Source organism: Capra hircus, chromosome 2 (assembly GCF_001704415.2).
Source record: "Capra hircus breed San Clemente chromosome 2, ASM170441v1, whole genome shotgun sequence".
Lineage (NCBI taxonomy): Eukaryota > Metazoa > Chordata > Mammalia > Artiodactyla > Bovidae > Capra > Capra hircus.
In genome coordinates, this window is record NC_030809.1 from 46,671,446 (window position 1) to 46,683,723 (window position 12,278).

At 40.5% G+C, this 12,278-nt stretch overlaps 1 protein-coding gene across 1 annotated transcript in view; it reads right to left on the bottom strand.

The window, feature by feature from the left end:
- Positions 1-12,278, bottom strand: part of LOC102171556 (aldehyde oxidase 4) — a 67,803-nt gene that overhangs the window by 48,436 nt on the left and 7,089 nt on the right. The window contains exons 4-6 of the mRNA XM_018061126.1: positions 10,040-10,148; positions 6,148-6,274; positions 2,890-2,951 (exon numbers count right to left, since the gene is read on the bottom strand). Of these exons, the coding sequence (XP_017916615.1) occupies positions 2,890-2,951; positions 6,148-6,274; positions 10,040-10,148 (298 nt within the window). The remainder of the gene's footprint in view (positions 1-2,889; positions 2,952-6,147; positions 6,275-10,039; positions 10,149-12,278) is intronic.

The following is a 12,278-nucleotide window of genomic DNA, read 5'->3' on the forward strand; positions in this document are numbered from 1 at the left end:
CCCAAGAATACTGGAGTAGGTAGCCTATCCCTTCTCCAGGGGATCTTCCCAACCCAGGAATTGAACTGGGGCCTCCTACATTCTAGGCAGATTCTTTACCAGTTTAGCTACCAGGGAAGCTCACGGACTCTGTAATGGGGCGGGACAGAGTATAAGCTATTCCATCACTGAAGGATCAGAGAAAACGCAGGGACTGTGCAACCACGTTCCTGCTGCTGCTGCTGCTAACTCGCTTTAATCGTGTCTGACTCTGTGCGACCCCATAGACGGCAGCCCACCAGGCTCCCCCGCCCCTGGGATTCTCCAAGCAAGAACACTGGAGTGGGTTGCTGCTAGGGTTTTATAAATGGTTCTGCTTGAGTTTCAGGGGAAGATGAAGGCGGTTAGAGGAAGGTGGGTCAGTCAGCTAAGGCTTCCTATTGGAAGTGAGGTCAAAGGAGTATAGTCACAAGGTGGTAATTAGACAAACAGCTGGCTTTTCATCAGAAGAGTGATGCATGTGTAATTTTTAATGAAGTTCTGGGAGGAGATGATGCATGTGTAGTTTTTAAGTCCTGGGAGGACAAACTGCCTTTAAGATGTCCTGTATACAAATATAAATAGACTGAAAAACCTGAAAAACCTTTGAATGTTTTTGGAACTATTCCAAAGTATTTGGAGAACACAAGCCCCAAAACATTTTGCCTTAATTTTCAGGACATTTCATGTAGACCCAAAGTAGTGTTTTTGGCCTGAATTCACTGGTCAGTTCCTGCAACTCTCAGACAAATCATCATTCCTGTTTGCCGTTTTCACATGCAGACACAGCCTAAGGGTCTGTGGTGGTCTGGAGACCTATGGTTTGGCTTTATACGTGGAATCAAAGAGACCTGGGTTCTAGTTCCTGCTTTCACACAACTAGCTGGATTGAGTTTGTTAAATTAGGAAAATAAAACCCGTCCCAAAAGGTTTGTCAGATTTAAATATGTGACAGGTGTGCACAGTATCTGACACATAGGAAGCACTGCAGGAATGGTGGTGGTATTTTCACTCATAAGGTAACAGTCCAGAGTTAAGAAGGGATTTGGACTTTGCGACAACATCATGCATGATAAAGGGACCAACTAGTGGCTGAATGTGGGGACCCTGAGTGAGTGTGACAAATATGTCCGCCTTTGTATGTATTTTGCCTCCAGGAAAAGAGTAGTAGATTGAATCATACGAAATTGCTGTTCTTATGAGTCAAAATGGCCACACATATAGAACAACAGAAAACATATCTTGCTACTGCTACTGCTGCAGCTAAGTCACTTCAGTCGTGTCCAACTCTATGCGACCCCGTAGACGGCAGCCCATCAGGCTCCCCCATCCCTGGGATTCTCCAGGCAAGAACACTGGAGTGGGTTGCCATTTCCTTCTCCAACGCATGAAAGTGAAAAGTGAAAGTGAAGTCACTCAGTCATGTCTGACTCTTACTCAGGATTTAAAATAAACTAGCCTGTAGTTTGGAAATCTTTTTGAAATTCTTCGTTTCTGGTCTAAACAAAGATTTCTTTCAGACGTTTTAGTATTCGGAATGAACTTTCACCCTTTGAGTTGGTTTTGGTCAATCAAAATTATATAAAAATAATTTTTACCATAAAAATGGGTGATGAAAAACACAACTGAATACTTCTCATGATGAGGTGTAGTCTTGATATTTCACTTTATGAAAACTAAATCTATCTCAAGACATCACCCCCCTCCAGGCCATATACTAAATCATTCTTTTGCAACTTCCTTCAACCTATTTGATTCCTTGATCTCTCAGTTTGGAAGCTGATTTGGATTTCTTTCTCACTGCCTCCTTTATCATCTAGAGGTTATGATTTTGGCAATCCTCTTCCTGAAAGTTATCATTTTGGGCCCATATCTACCACACTGGTTTAGGTCCTCATTCCCTCATGCATGGGATAGTGCACTAGTCCATGCCCTCATCCCCATCCTCTCTTTCCAGGCTTATTCTTCTTATAGACAGGTGCCAAGAATTTTGAAATATTGTTCTTGTGTGACTTCTAACTTGAGAATAAACAATGACTATATAGTAGGTATCAGCTTTGAGCCTTAATTCCTTAGTGCTTCAGCCACATCAATTTCTTAGTTGAACTTTGGACATCCTTTCTTTTTTCTACTTCCATACATTTTCTTACTGGAAATTTTCTAACGGCCTCTCTTTACCCATCCATTAATATCACTTCCTTTAAGACCTGGCTCATAACTCTCCTTCTCCAATAGGTCTCCTCTGTGTCTTCCCTCCCCACTCATTGATTCTGTTTAATCCGTATTCCTGTAAAGTGTATTTACAAGGTAGAGAGGCTATGCTGTTGTGCTGTGCTGTGCTCAGTCGTGTCCGACTCTTCGTGACTCAGTGGACTATAGCACACCAGGCTCCTCTGTCCATGGGATTTTCCTGGCAAGAACACTGCAGTTAGCAGCCATTTTTCTACTCCAGGGGGTCTTCCCAACCTAGGGATGGAGCCCAAGGCTCCTAAATCTCCTGCATTGGTAGGCAGATGCTTTTCCACTGTGCCACCTGGGAAGCCTGCTAGAGAGGATATATTGAGCTTTTACTATCTTGCTTTTCAACTACGTGTTTATTGTTTTTTAATCCATATATTTCACTTTCTTCTATAGGCTTTGCAATTCTTGAAGTCATGGACCACATACTTCTAAAGACAGTGCCTAATTTAGGGCTGTAAACAAGATAGATATTAAAGACGTATTTTTAAAAACAACAATAGTGGCATTTAACAACTTTCAGTGGATAGAAAGCACAACATTTTAGAGATAACTGAATGCAATAGACGGTTTTACACAAAGGTTTCTTAATATGTTAAATCAACTGAAAAGATATTTTTTATCATAACTCACCGCACAGAAAGTTTTTCCACTTTCTACAATCGGTCGGTATCCAGTACAGCGGCACAAATTACCTGAAGAAGAAATTGATATTTAAGGAATGATAGAGATATATTGCATAGTTGTGCTTTTTTTCAGTGGAATAGCTATACTAGCAGTTTTTCAGTTTTTACTTTCTGTTTCTCAAACCAACAAAATGGCTCTTTGAAACAGAAATGCCCTTCAAAACTAGAATACACTTGTGATTACAGTTTTATCCTGAAATATCACAGAGATCTCTATAGTTTTTTCCCTTCTCCGATATTATTTCCCACCCGGGCCCTAACTCATGTAACGTGTGACCACTGTCCCCCATAACATCTCACACGGGCCCCTTTGTTAAGCTTCTCTTATGTAATCTCTTCTGCCTCAAATGTCCTCTTGGGGAGAGTGTGTCTATCTGTTAGGGCCAGAGCCCCCTCCTCCATGGAGTCTGCTCTAACACCCCAGCCAGAGCCGTACACTCATTTTTCTGGATCCTCCCCCAGGTCTATCGCTGACCATGGTGGAGTAGGGTCATTTACATGCATGCTTCATTTCCTTCATTGGCTCTTAAGCTCATGGAGAAAGCAAAGACAGCCTTAGATGTTCTCGAATCCTCCCAGTATAGCGAAGTAGATGTTCAATAAATACCTGGTATTGTTTTAATTAGTCATTTCAAAATATGGTAGAAACGGTGATGAAACCACTGTCCTTTAAAAAAAGTATATTCAAATTTTGAAGCCAGTATAAATGATATTTATAAAGAGATTTCAGTAATATGGGAAAATTCTTCTGTTGTATAGTTAAAAATTGTACATGTAATATGCAATTGCATACATAATAGTCACAAGTATTTAAAATAAGCCTACAAAAACTATGTACAGAAGAGACTGAACGAGACGCATCTTGACTGTGGTTGTCTTCTAGGAGCAGAAATATAAATAAGTTTTTCCCTTATCTTTTCTTTTTTTTCATTTTTCATAATAGAAATACATCATTTTTATGTTAAAAATAAATTTAAGATTATTATGTTCAAATATAGTTTAAAAATTTCAGAAGCAATGTATGTATGTGAACTGGGCAGGTTTAGTTAGCTAGAAGCAAAGTGTTATTTGGAAACTTGTTGCCAGTGAGTCACGTGGAAAAACTGGATAATAGGTTTACTTTTCTTTTTTCATTTGAGCAGGAATTGTTTAGAAAGAAACTACATGCACAAGGATGGATTTAGATTCCATATTTTATCTCTTTTTGGTAAGAAGAAAGAATACAGGAGTTTGTCAGTTACAAACCTCTCTTTGGCATAGAAAAAAGGAGTGAAAATACCTAGAATATACCTATAAGGGATGAAATTGAACTATTTAAGAGTGAAAGAACAATTTCTCATTGATAAACAGTGAGAAAGCATTAAAAGCTGCTGCTGCTGCTGCTGCTGCTGCTGCTAAGTCACTTCAGTCGTGTCTGACTCTGTGTGACCCCATAGACGGCAGCCCACCAGGCTCCTCTGTCCCTGGGATTCTCCAGGTAAGAACACTGGAGTGGGTTGCCATTTCCTTCTCCAATGCATGAAAGTGAAAAGTGAAAGGGAAGTCGCTCAGTAGTGTCCAACCTTTAGCAACCCCACGGACTGCAGCCTACCAGGCTCCTCCGTCCATGGGATTTTCCAGAGTGGGGTGCCGTTACCTTCTCCAAAAGCTAGAGAGAGCTATATCAAAGCTTTTAGTTTTGTTTGCCACATAATCAGAAGCGCTAGTAAAAGCCCACCAAGGGAAACTAATAGCACCCATTACAGAAAATTTTCTGATTCTAAGGGAGAAAAATATGGAAATTCAAAATTTTTCTTTTCTTAGTCTTGAAGAAAAAACAAGATTAAATGAAGTGGTCATTTGTATCAGCTGATCATTATAGAAGGTATGTGTCATGTCTAAATGCATTCCTTCTGAGTTTTTATTTGATCAGTTTTCTTAAAATATGAACATAAATGTTATCAGTGTGCCTAGCATTTATAATTCTAGAAAGAGATCAAGTAAATGAAGTGTGAAACAAAATTACTCTTGAAGTTATCTACACCTAGAATAAAGTTATCTTTATAATTTAGCCAAAGTTTACAATGCCATCTCCTGGTGGTTAAGTGAGTTATAGGCATAGAATCTGGGAGGAAATAATTCATGTTTATAAGACTGTCTGTGCATATTCAAAGAAACATACAAAAAGTAAGGCAAATCACAAGAACTTTACTTTTTAAAGCTCTAAATATCTCATTAGGGTAGGTTATTTTATAAAACGAAGATCATCTGTTATTCAAATTTATTCAGGTTTAGTTAAAATTATAATTGAAACCATTGGCCAAAATTCTTATAATACTTAATGAGAAACTGAAAAATGTTGAATGTAGAAGTTGATGAGAGATAAGGGAAAATATTAGTGAATGTTTATATTCTAGATACCATAAAACTTAAGTTGAAATTTTACTTTGTTTTAGTATGTATCTTTTCATCATAAAACTGAATTTTTGTGTAGGTTTGTTTACTGAAAGGGATAAAGAGTTTTCTTATAACCTTTAGAAGTTTGCTTCCACAGCTTTCTTCAAAGAACTAGTAACTGCTTACCTTGAACCTAGTATGTTTCTTGAAACTACATTTAATAAAATGCTTTTTTTGGGTAGTAAATCGTGTCTGTTCACTTAAATTCGATAGCTATTTTGTCATAGGAGATTGAGTTGCTCACCAAGCTTATCTGTGATAACTAATTCCTCTTTATGGGCTTCTCGATCTTGTAATGAACCCAACCAGAACAGAAAAAGGTAAAATTTCTGAAATCTATTCTCTTTGTAAAATTAATTTTAGTAAGCAGAGTTAATGAATGATTTTAACAGATTGATTTAAAAATAAACCAAAAAATCTCATTCTTGTACACTACCCAGATTTCCACATTTGGAAACTATTGTATTAAAAATGTTAGAAACAGCAGATTTGAATGCTTTTGCAGAGTGACTACAGGCTCCATTAAAGGAGAAAGGTTTGTAATGAAACAATATTGCCCCAATTCTTGGCACCAATGCTAGCCAATGAGGGCAGCCCTTCCTAGAGAGGACTGAGGTCAAGGTGAGGGCTAACGGGGCTACTTGTTGACCAGGTGCCTGGAACCCCAAAGCTGCACTACAGCTTCTCTCCACCAGCTGGGGCCTTCTTCCTTCCTTCCTTGGGCACCTCCCTCTGGAAGTCCTGCCTGCGGAGGGCTGAGAAGCCTCACCTCCAAGAGCTTCGGTTATCTGCTCAGGGGTGGGCTCCGGGTGGTTCCTCAGCAGTGTGTAGATGGACATCACCATTCCTGGGCTGCAGAAGCCACACTGTGTCCCATGACACTTGGCAAGTCTTTCCTGGGGGAAAAATGGTACATTACTTCTACTTTAAACCTCTCACTTCCCTCCCTTGTATACCAGATAGGAGCAAAGCTTATATATTTAACTTTCTAGAAATAACTGCAGAGTGGAAAATGTCATTCTGGAAGAGTATTTCTATTTCTTGAAATCATATGTTTCCCCCTCCCCACTCAAGAAAATACTATTGGCATGTATTGAGTCACTTTACTCCACAGACTCTCTGGTTTCTTTACCTGTGAAATAAGAATATAAAGTCACGAGTAAAATGCTTTGAAGTCATGTTCATGTGGGTTTTGGTCCTTCCTGTACTCATTAATTGTGGGTCCCTGGATGATTTATTTGACTTCTTTCTTCATCTTTTTCGCTTCCTTTTAAAAGGAATTTTTTAAAAAATTGAAGTATAATTGCTTTGGGGGCTTCCTTGGTGGCTCAGTGGTAAAGAATCTGCCTGTCAATGCAGGAGATGCATTTTGATCCTTGGGTCAGGAAGATTCCCTGGAGAAGGAAGTGGCAACTCACTCCAGTATCCTTGGCTGGGAAATCTCATGGCCAGAGGAGCCTGGGGCGCTGCAGTCCGTGGGGTAGCAAAAGAGTTAGACACAGCTTAGTGGCTAAACAACAGTGTACTGCTTTACAATGCTGTTCTTGATAGTTTGTGCTGTGCCAGAACGTAAATCAGTATACATATGTCCCCTCCCTCCTGAGCCTCTCTCCCAGCCCACCACACATTCCATCACTCCAGGTCACCACAGAGACCCAGCTGAGCTCCCCGTGTTATACAGCAGCTCCCCACTAGCTATTTACTTCACACATTGTTGTCCTTTTAGTTGCTAAATCATGTCCAACTCTTTTGTAATCCCGTGGACAGAGGAGCCTGCCATTTCCTTTTCCAGGGGATCTTCCTGACCCAAGGATCGAACCTGTGTCTCCTGCACTGCAGGCAGATTCTTTACTGCTGAGCCACCCAGGAAGCTCCATTTTACACATGGTAGTGTATAATGTCAATAATATTCTCTCATTTCATCCCACCCTCTCCTTCCCACACTGAGTCCACAAGTTATTCCCATCTTTAAAATTAGAATAATAATGGTATCTATGGCACAAGATAACTAAGAATAAGTGAATGAGTATACACAAATCATTTAACAGTCTCTGGCAAGTAAATTTTATCTCCTTCTTCATTTATATTCTATAATGTTTTATGGATTAAATGACAATCTATATACGATGGCACCCCATTCCAGTACTCTTGCCTGAAAAATCCCATGGATGGAGGAACCTGGTAGGCTGCAGTCCATGGGGTCGCTAAGAGTTGGACACGACTGAGCGACTTCCCTTTCACTTCTCACTTTCATGCATTGGAGAAGGAGATGGCAACCCACTCCAGCGTTCTTGTCTGGAGAATCCCAGGGAGGGGGGAGCCTGGTGGGCTGCTGTCTACGGGGTCACACAGAGTCGCACACGACTGAAGTGACTTAGCAACAGCATATACATGCTTTGAGAATTGTGAAGTATAATTTAGAAGTGTTGTGCCATTTACATACTTAAGTTATGCAGTTTCAACTTTATGCATTGAAATACAACAAAACAATAAAAAAGAGTGCAAAATAGAAATAGAATGAGAAATGACAATTTACTTTGTCCATTCTATACAAAGACCCAATCCATGAACGGATGGGAAACATGACTCTGTGGGTCCCACTGTGTGTCTCTGTCCCATGTCTTTCTCAATGAGTTGAGGATACTCAGTTCGCTGGCCTGAATGTGATTCAAATGTTTTTAAATAAACATTTTTCAAACAGCATGACCCTTAAGATGGAAGCCAAATACTTCATCTATGGTTCAACTGAAAGGAAAGACATTGTTCTAGTGCTAGAGGAAAATATGGCTGTGTTGGGTTTACTGCTAGAAGGCAAGTTGTTTCAGACGTGTCATACAGACAGACATAGCACATGTGCTGGTAAATATTTAACAACTGGATCTCTGGGAAGACAGTCCTTATTTGTAGCTTCTACTATTTTTGGTAATATAAATATTTCCATGGAGGCTGAGGTTAAACTTCTGATGTGATGTCATTGAATGTGGATACATTTACAATGTACTTCCACTGTGTAGCTACAATAGACATAAATGGCCTCAAAAGCATAGGTGATAGAAAAATGTAGTGAAATAATTGGGATACAGTGAAAGTTACTATTTATTAACTTTGTTTTTAATATCATTTACCTACTTTTAAGTTTGTATAGTTTAGTTTTTAGTAACAGCTGTGCTTAAAGCTTGGCTCACAAAATCCCTAACATTTACCAAGCAGCTCTCAGTTCAGTCCAGTTCAGTCACTCAGCTGCGTCCGACTCTTTGCGACCCCATGAACCTCAGCACGCCAGGCCTCCCTGTCCATCACCAACTCCCGGAGATTACCCAAACTTATGTCCATTGAGTCGGTGATGCCATCCAGCCATCTCATCCTCTGTTGTCGGTGTCTCCTCCTGCCCTTAATCTTTCCCAGCAGTAATCCAAGTCTATGCCCTGACCAGTAATGCTGAAGAAGCTGAAGTTGAACTGTTCTATGAAGACCTACAAGACCTTTTAGAACAACCCCAAAAGGTGTCCTTTTCATTATAGGGGACTGGAATGCAAAAGTAGGAAGTCAGGAAACACCTGGAGTAACAGGCAAATTTGGCCTTGGAGTACAGAAAGAAGCAGGGCAAAGGCTAATAGAGTTTTGCCAAGAGAATGCACTGGTCATAGTAAATACCCTCTTCCAACAACACAAGAGAAGCGACTCTCACATGCCAGTAAAACCTGTTCGGGACACTACTGAACTATCACGTATTGTCAGAATTTGGGAGGAAGAAACCTGATAAGCTGCAGCATTAGGTTGCTTCCATAACTGTTAAGATGGTGAGCCAAGTGTGCAGTAAGAGCTTAATAAGATCAAAAAGTCATTAAGTTTACAGTTGAAAGACAAGCACTACCAAAAGTGCTCATAAATGCAATGTATCAACAGAGGAAGCTCTGAGCCTCCATGTTCTAACACAACCTTCTAGGGGAAGAAATTTCCAAGGAGATTATGGCAATCCATAATTTTCTTTCTACACCCTGCTTTTAAAACTTAACCTCCGAAGAAACTCTTGTTCAATAGCACATAAAAGTAATATTGCAGTTTCTTTTAAAAAGTCCTCTGAACATTAGTATCAATAAATACTTTGTCATGGTGTTCAGCTTCTCATGAGACATTTCAGGAGTATTTGTAAACAAGGTTAGCTTCTTATTCACAGTTTAGTAATTTTGAAATGCGGTAGACAAGTAGTATCTTCTATAAACTTCTAGTTTCCTATCTCATTTTCTTCTTTTATCAGACTGGGCTGTCCTTGTTTTAGTTTAGGGCAAGATGAGAGTGAGAAGTTAAGATATATTAAAATTATGAAGATGAAGAAATCTTGGTTTATACACAAATCTCTCTCTTTTTTTTTAATTTAATTTTATCTTTGGCATTTTATTTTGGGATCTTAGTTCCTCCACCAGGGATGGAACCTGCCCCTGCAGTGGAAGAGTACAGAATCTTAACCACTGGCCCACTAGGGAAGTCCCTATACACCAAGCTCTGAAAAGATCCCTAGCTATGAAGCACTAAATCCCACAAAATGAGAATTTAAAAGCACACACACACACAAATCTCAAAATTGATGACCTAACTGGAGTCCATTAGATTATGGAGGGTGCCAATACCAGCACTGGGTCCCCACCACATTGTACTCTTACCTGCACGGGGTGAATCCTGGTTTTAATGCTTCCTACACCTTCCACAGTGGTGACAGCAGCCCCATACAGAGAGCAGATGGGCACCAGGCAGGCTGTCACTGGATAATGGCTGTGATGGGATTTTGTAAAGAGAACACATTGGAATCACCTGGAGTGGGTAACATAATTCAGGGAGTTATTTCTAGAAAGGGTCTTGAGACTATATTTCCCTGAGAACACAGAGAACACTAGATAAAAAACCATAACTTTTTGGAAGAGTTCAAGAAAGGACTTAACATATGGCTGGAGTAGAATGGTAGAGAGAAATGGAAAAAAAGAAAAATGAGTTTTGTGTTGAACCTCCAAGAGACCCTCATTCTCTGTTTATTTTTCTCATTCAGAGAAAAAAGGCTCTTTCTCTTCATAAAATGATATATTGACTCATGTAAACCATCATGGGATAATTTACCCCAGTGATTCTCAGCTGTGGGAAGTTTCTAAACATATAAAAACTCTGGTTGCATGCTAGCCTAATTATTATTATTAGTTTTTGGTCATGCCACACAGTGTGTGGGATCTTAGTTCCCTGGCTAGGGATCGAACCTGGACCCCCTACATTGGAAGCACAGAGTCTTAACCACTGGACTGCCGGGGAAGTCCAAGGCTAGCAATTAAACCAGAATCTTTGGGATGTAATCACTCCATCGCTTTTCAAAGCTCCTCAGCTGATTCCAATGTATGGGCAAGTATGTAAGCCATGGGTTCATGCCCCTGTCTTGACCATCTCTCTCACACTAGAGTCTGTATTACTAACACAGCAGATGTGGTTACATCAGATTCTCATCTCACTGGTTGGGAATGGGGTCTAGGCTTCATTAATTCAGTTTAGTTTCTCGGAAGAGTGCTTGGTGTACAGAGCAAGAGTGAACCTTGGGTTACTGTGCCTTTATTTTTTTGTTATTGTTCTCCAGCTGCCCTCCTCCATTAAGTTTACTTTCTCTTAATGTTATCTCCCTCTTCCTTTTCTCTCAACTTTTCCAGGGCTTGTTGCTTTCTTGTCTTAGCCTTATGCCTCATCCAGGAAATAGAGGCATATTCTCCTGTCACTGCCCAGCCCACCCCTACTCATCTCTAGCTGCAGTCAGCCTCACCCCGAGTCCAGGCCTGGAGGGTGAGGACACCGCACCCCTCCTCCTCCCCTGTGCCCTGAATCCCTTCTATTCTTGTCTTCCCAAGGACTTGCTTCATTCTCAGTTGCCTTTCTAACCTCTTCCTTTCTAGAGGTCTCTCTTGAATTTAGAAGTTTAAGTGCTTTTTTGGGCTAAAAATAAATCCCCAGGCCAATGTCTCTCTCCAGCCCATCTTTCTCCCCCTCTTAGTCAAGTTTCTTCAAAAGCTATCCATGCCTTCCTGGCCCTCCAGCCACTCCTGCGTATCTGTACCTCATCTTCCAGCCCCACAAGTCTGCTGACGGTGCTCTGGGAGCAATCTAATGGCTCTGAGCCATGTCCTGGCGTTTCATAATATTGCACTTCTACCACCTTGGAACTTTCTCTTCTGGATGCTGCTCCTTCATCCCTGGCTACTCCCTCTTGGTCTCCTTTGGGGGGTGTCTTTCTTTGCCCATCTCCCTGTCTCTTGTTCTGCAGTGTCCTGAACTTGGAAGCTCTCCTGGGATTCCCACTACATTCTAAATGACCAGGGTTGAAAACTTGCTTTTACCACTAATAGGCCCTCATAACCTTGACAAGTTAGTTAACCCTCTTTGCCTCCATTTCCTCTTTTTTCAATATGAGTGACAGTCGAGCCTATCTCAAAATTGTTTTGGGGGCCAAATATGATAACATGAAGTAAACTATTTTGAACAGTGCCTAGCATTCAATAAACATTAGCTATTTCTATTGTCATTGTTAGTATCTATGTTGATAACTTCCAATAAACTAGCTCCAGATGAGACCTCTCCTCTGAGTAATAGACCTGTCTGTGTAGATACCTGTGGGCAATCCTTCTTGCATGTCCCATAGTAACTGCAATGCAATTCATCCAAAACTAAACTCACCCCTTTCCTTTCCTTTGCTTCTCCTCTTCCTAATTTGTTAACAGCATAACCCAGAGACTTAAGACAAAAAACTTTGAAACCATGCTTGACAACTCTCCTACCACATGCAATCAGTGAGCAAATTTACATTTTAGGTCAAGGTGACGTTGGCTCAGTCACATAGCACGATGGGAGGTCTCACTCAGCCCTTCAGGGGAATAA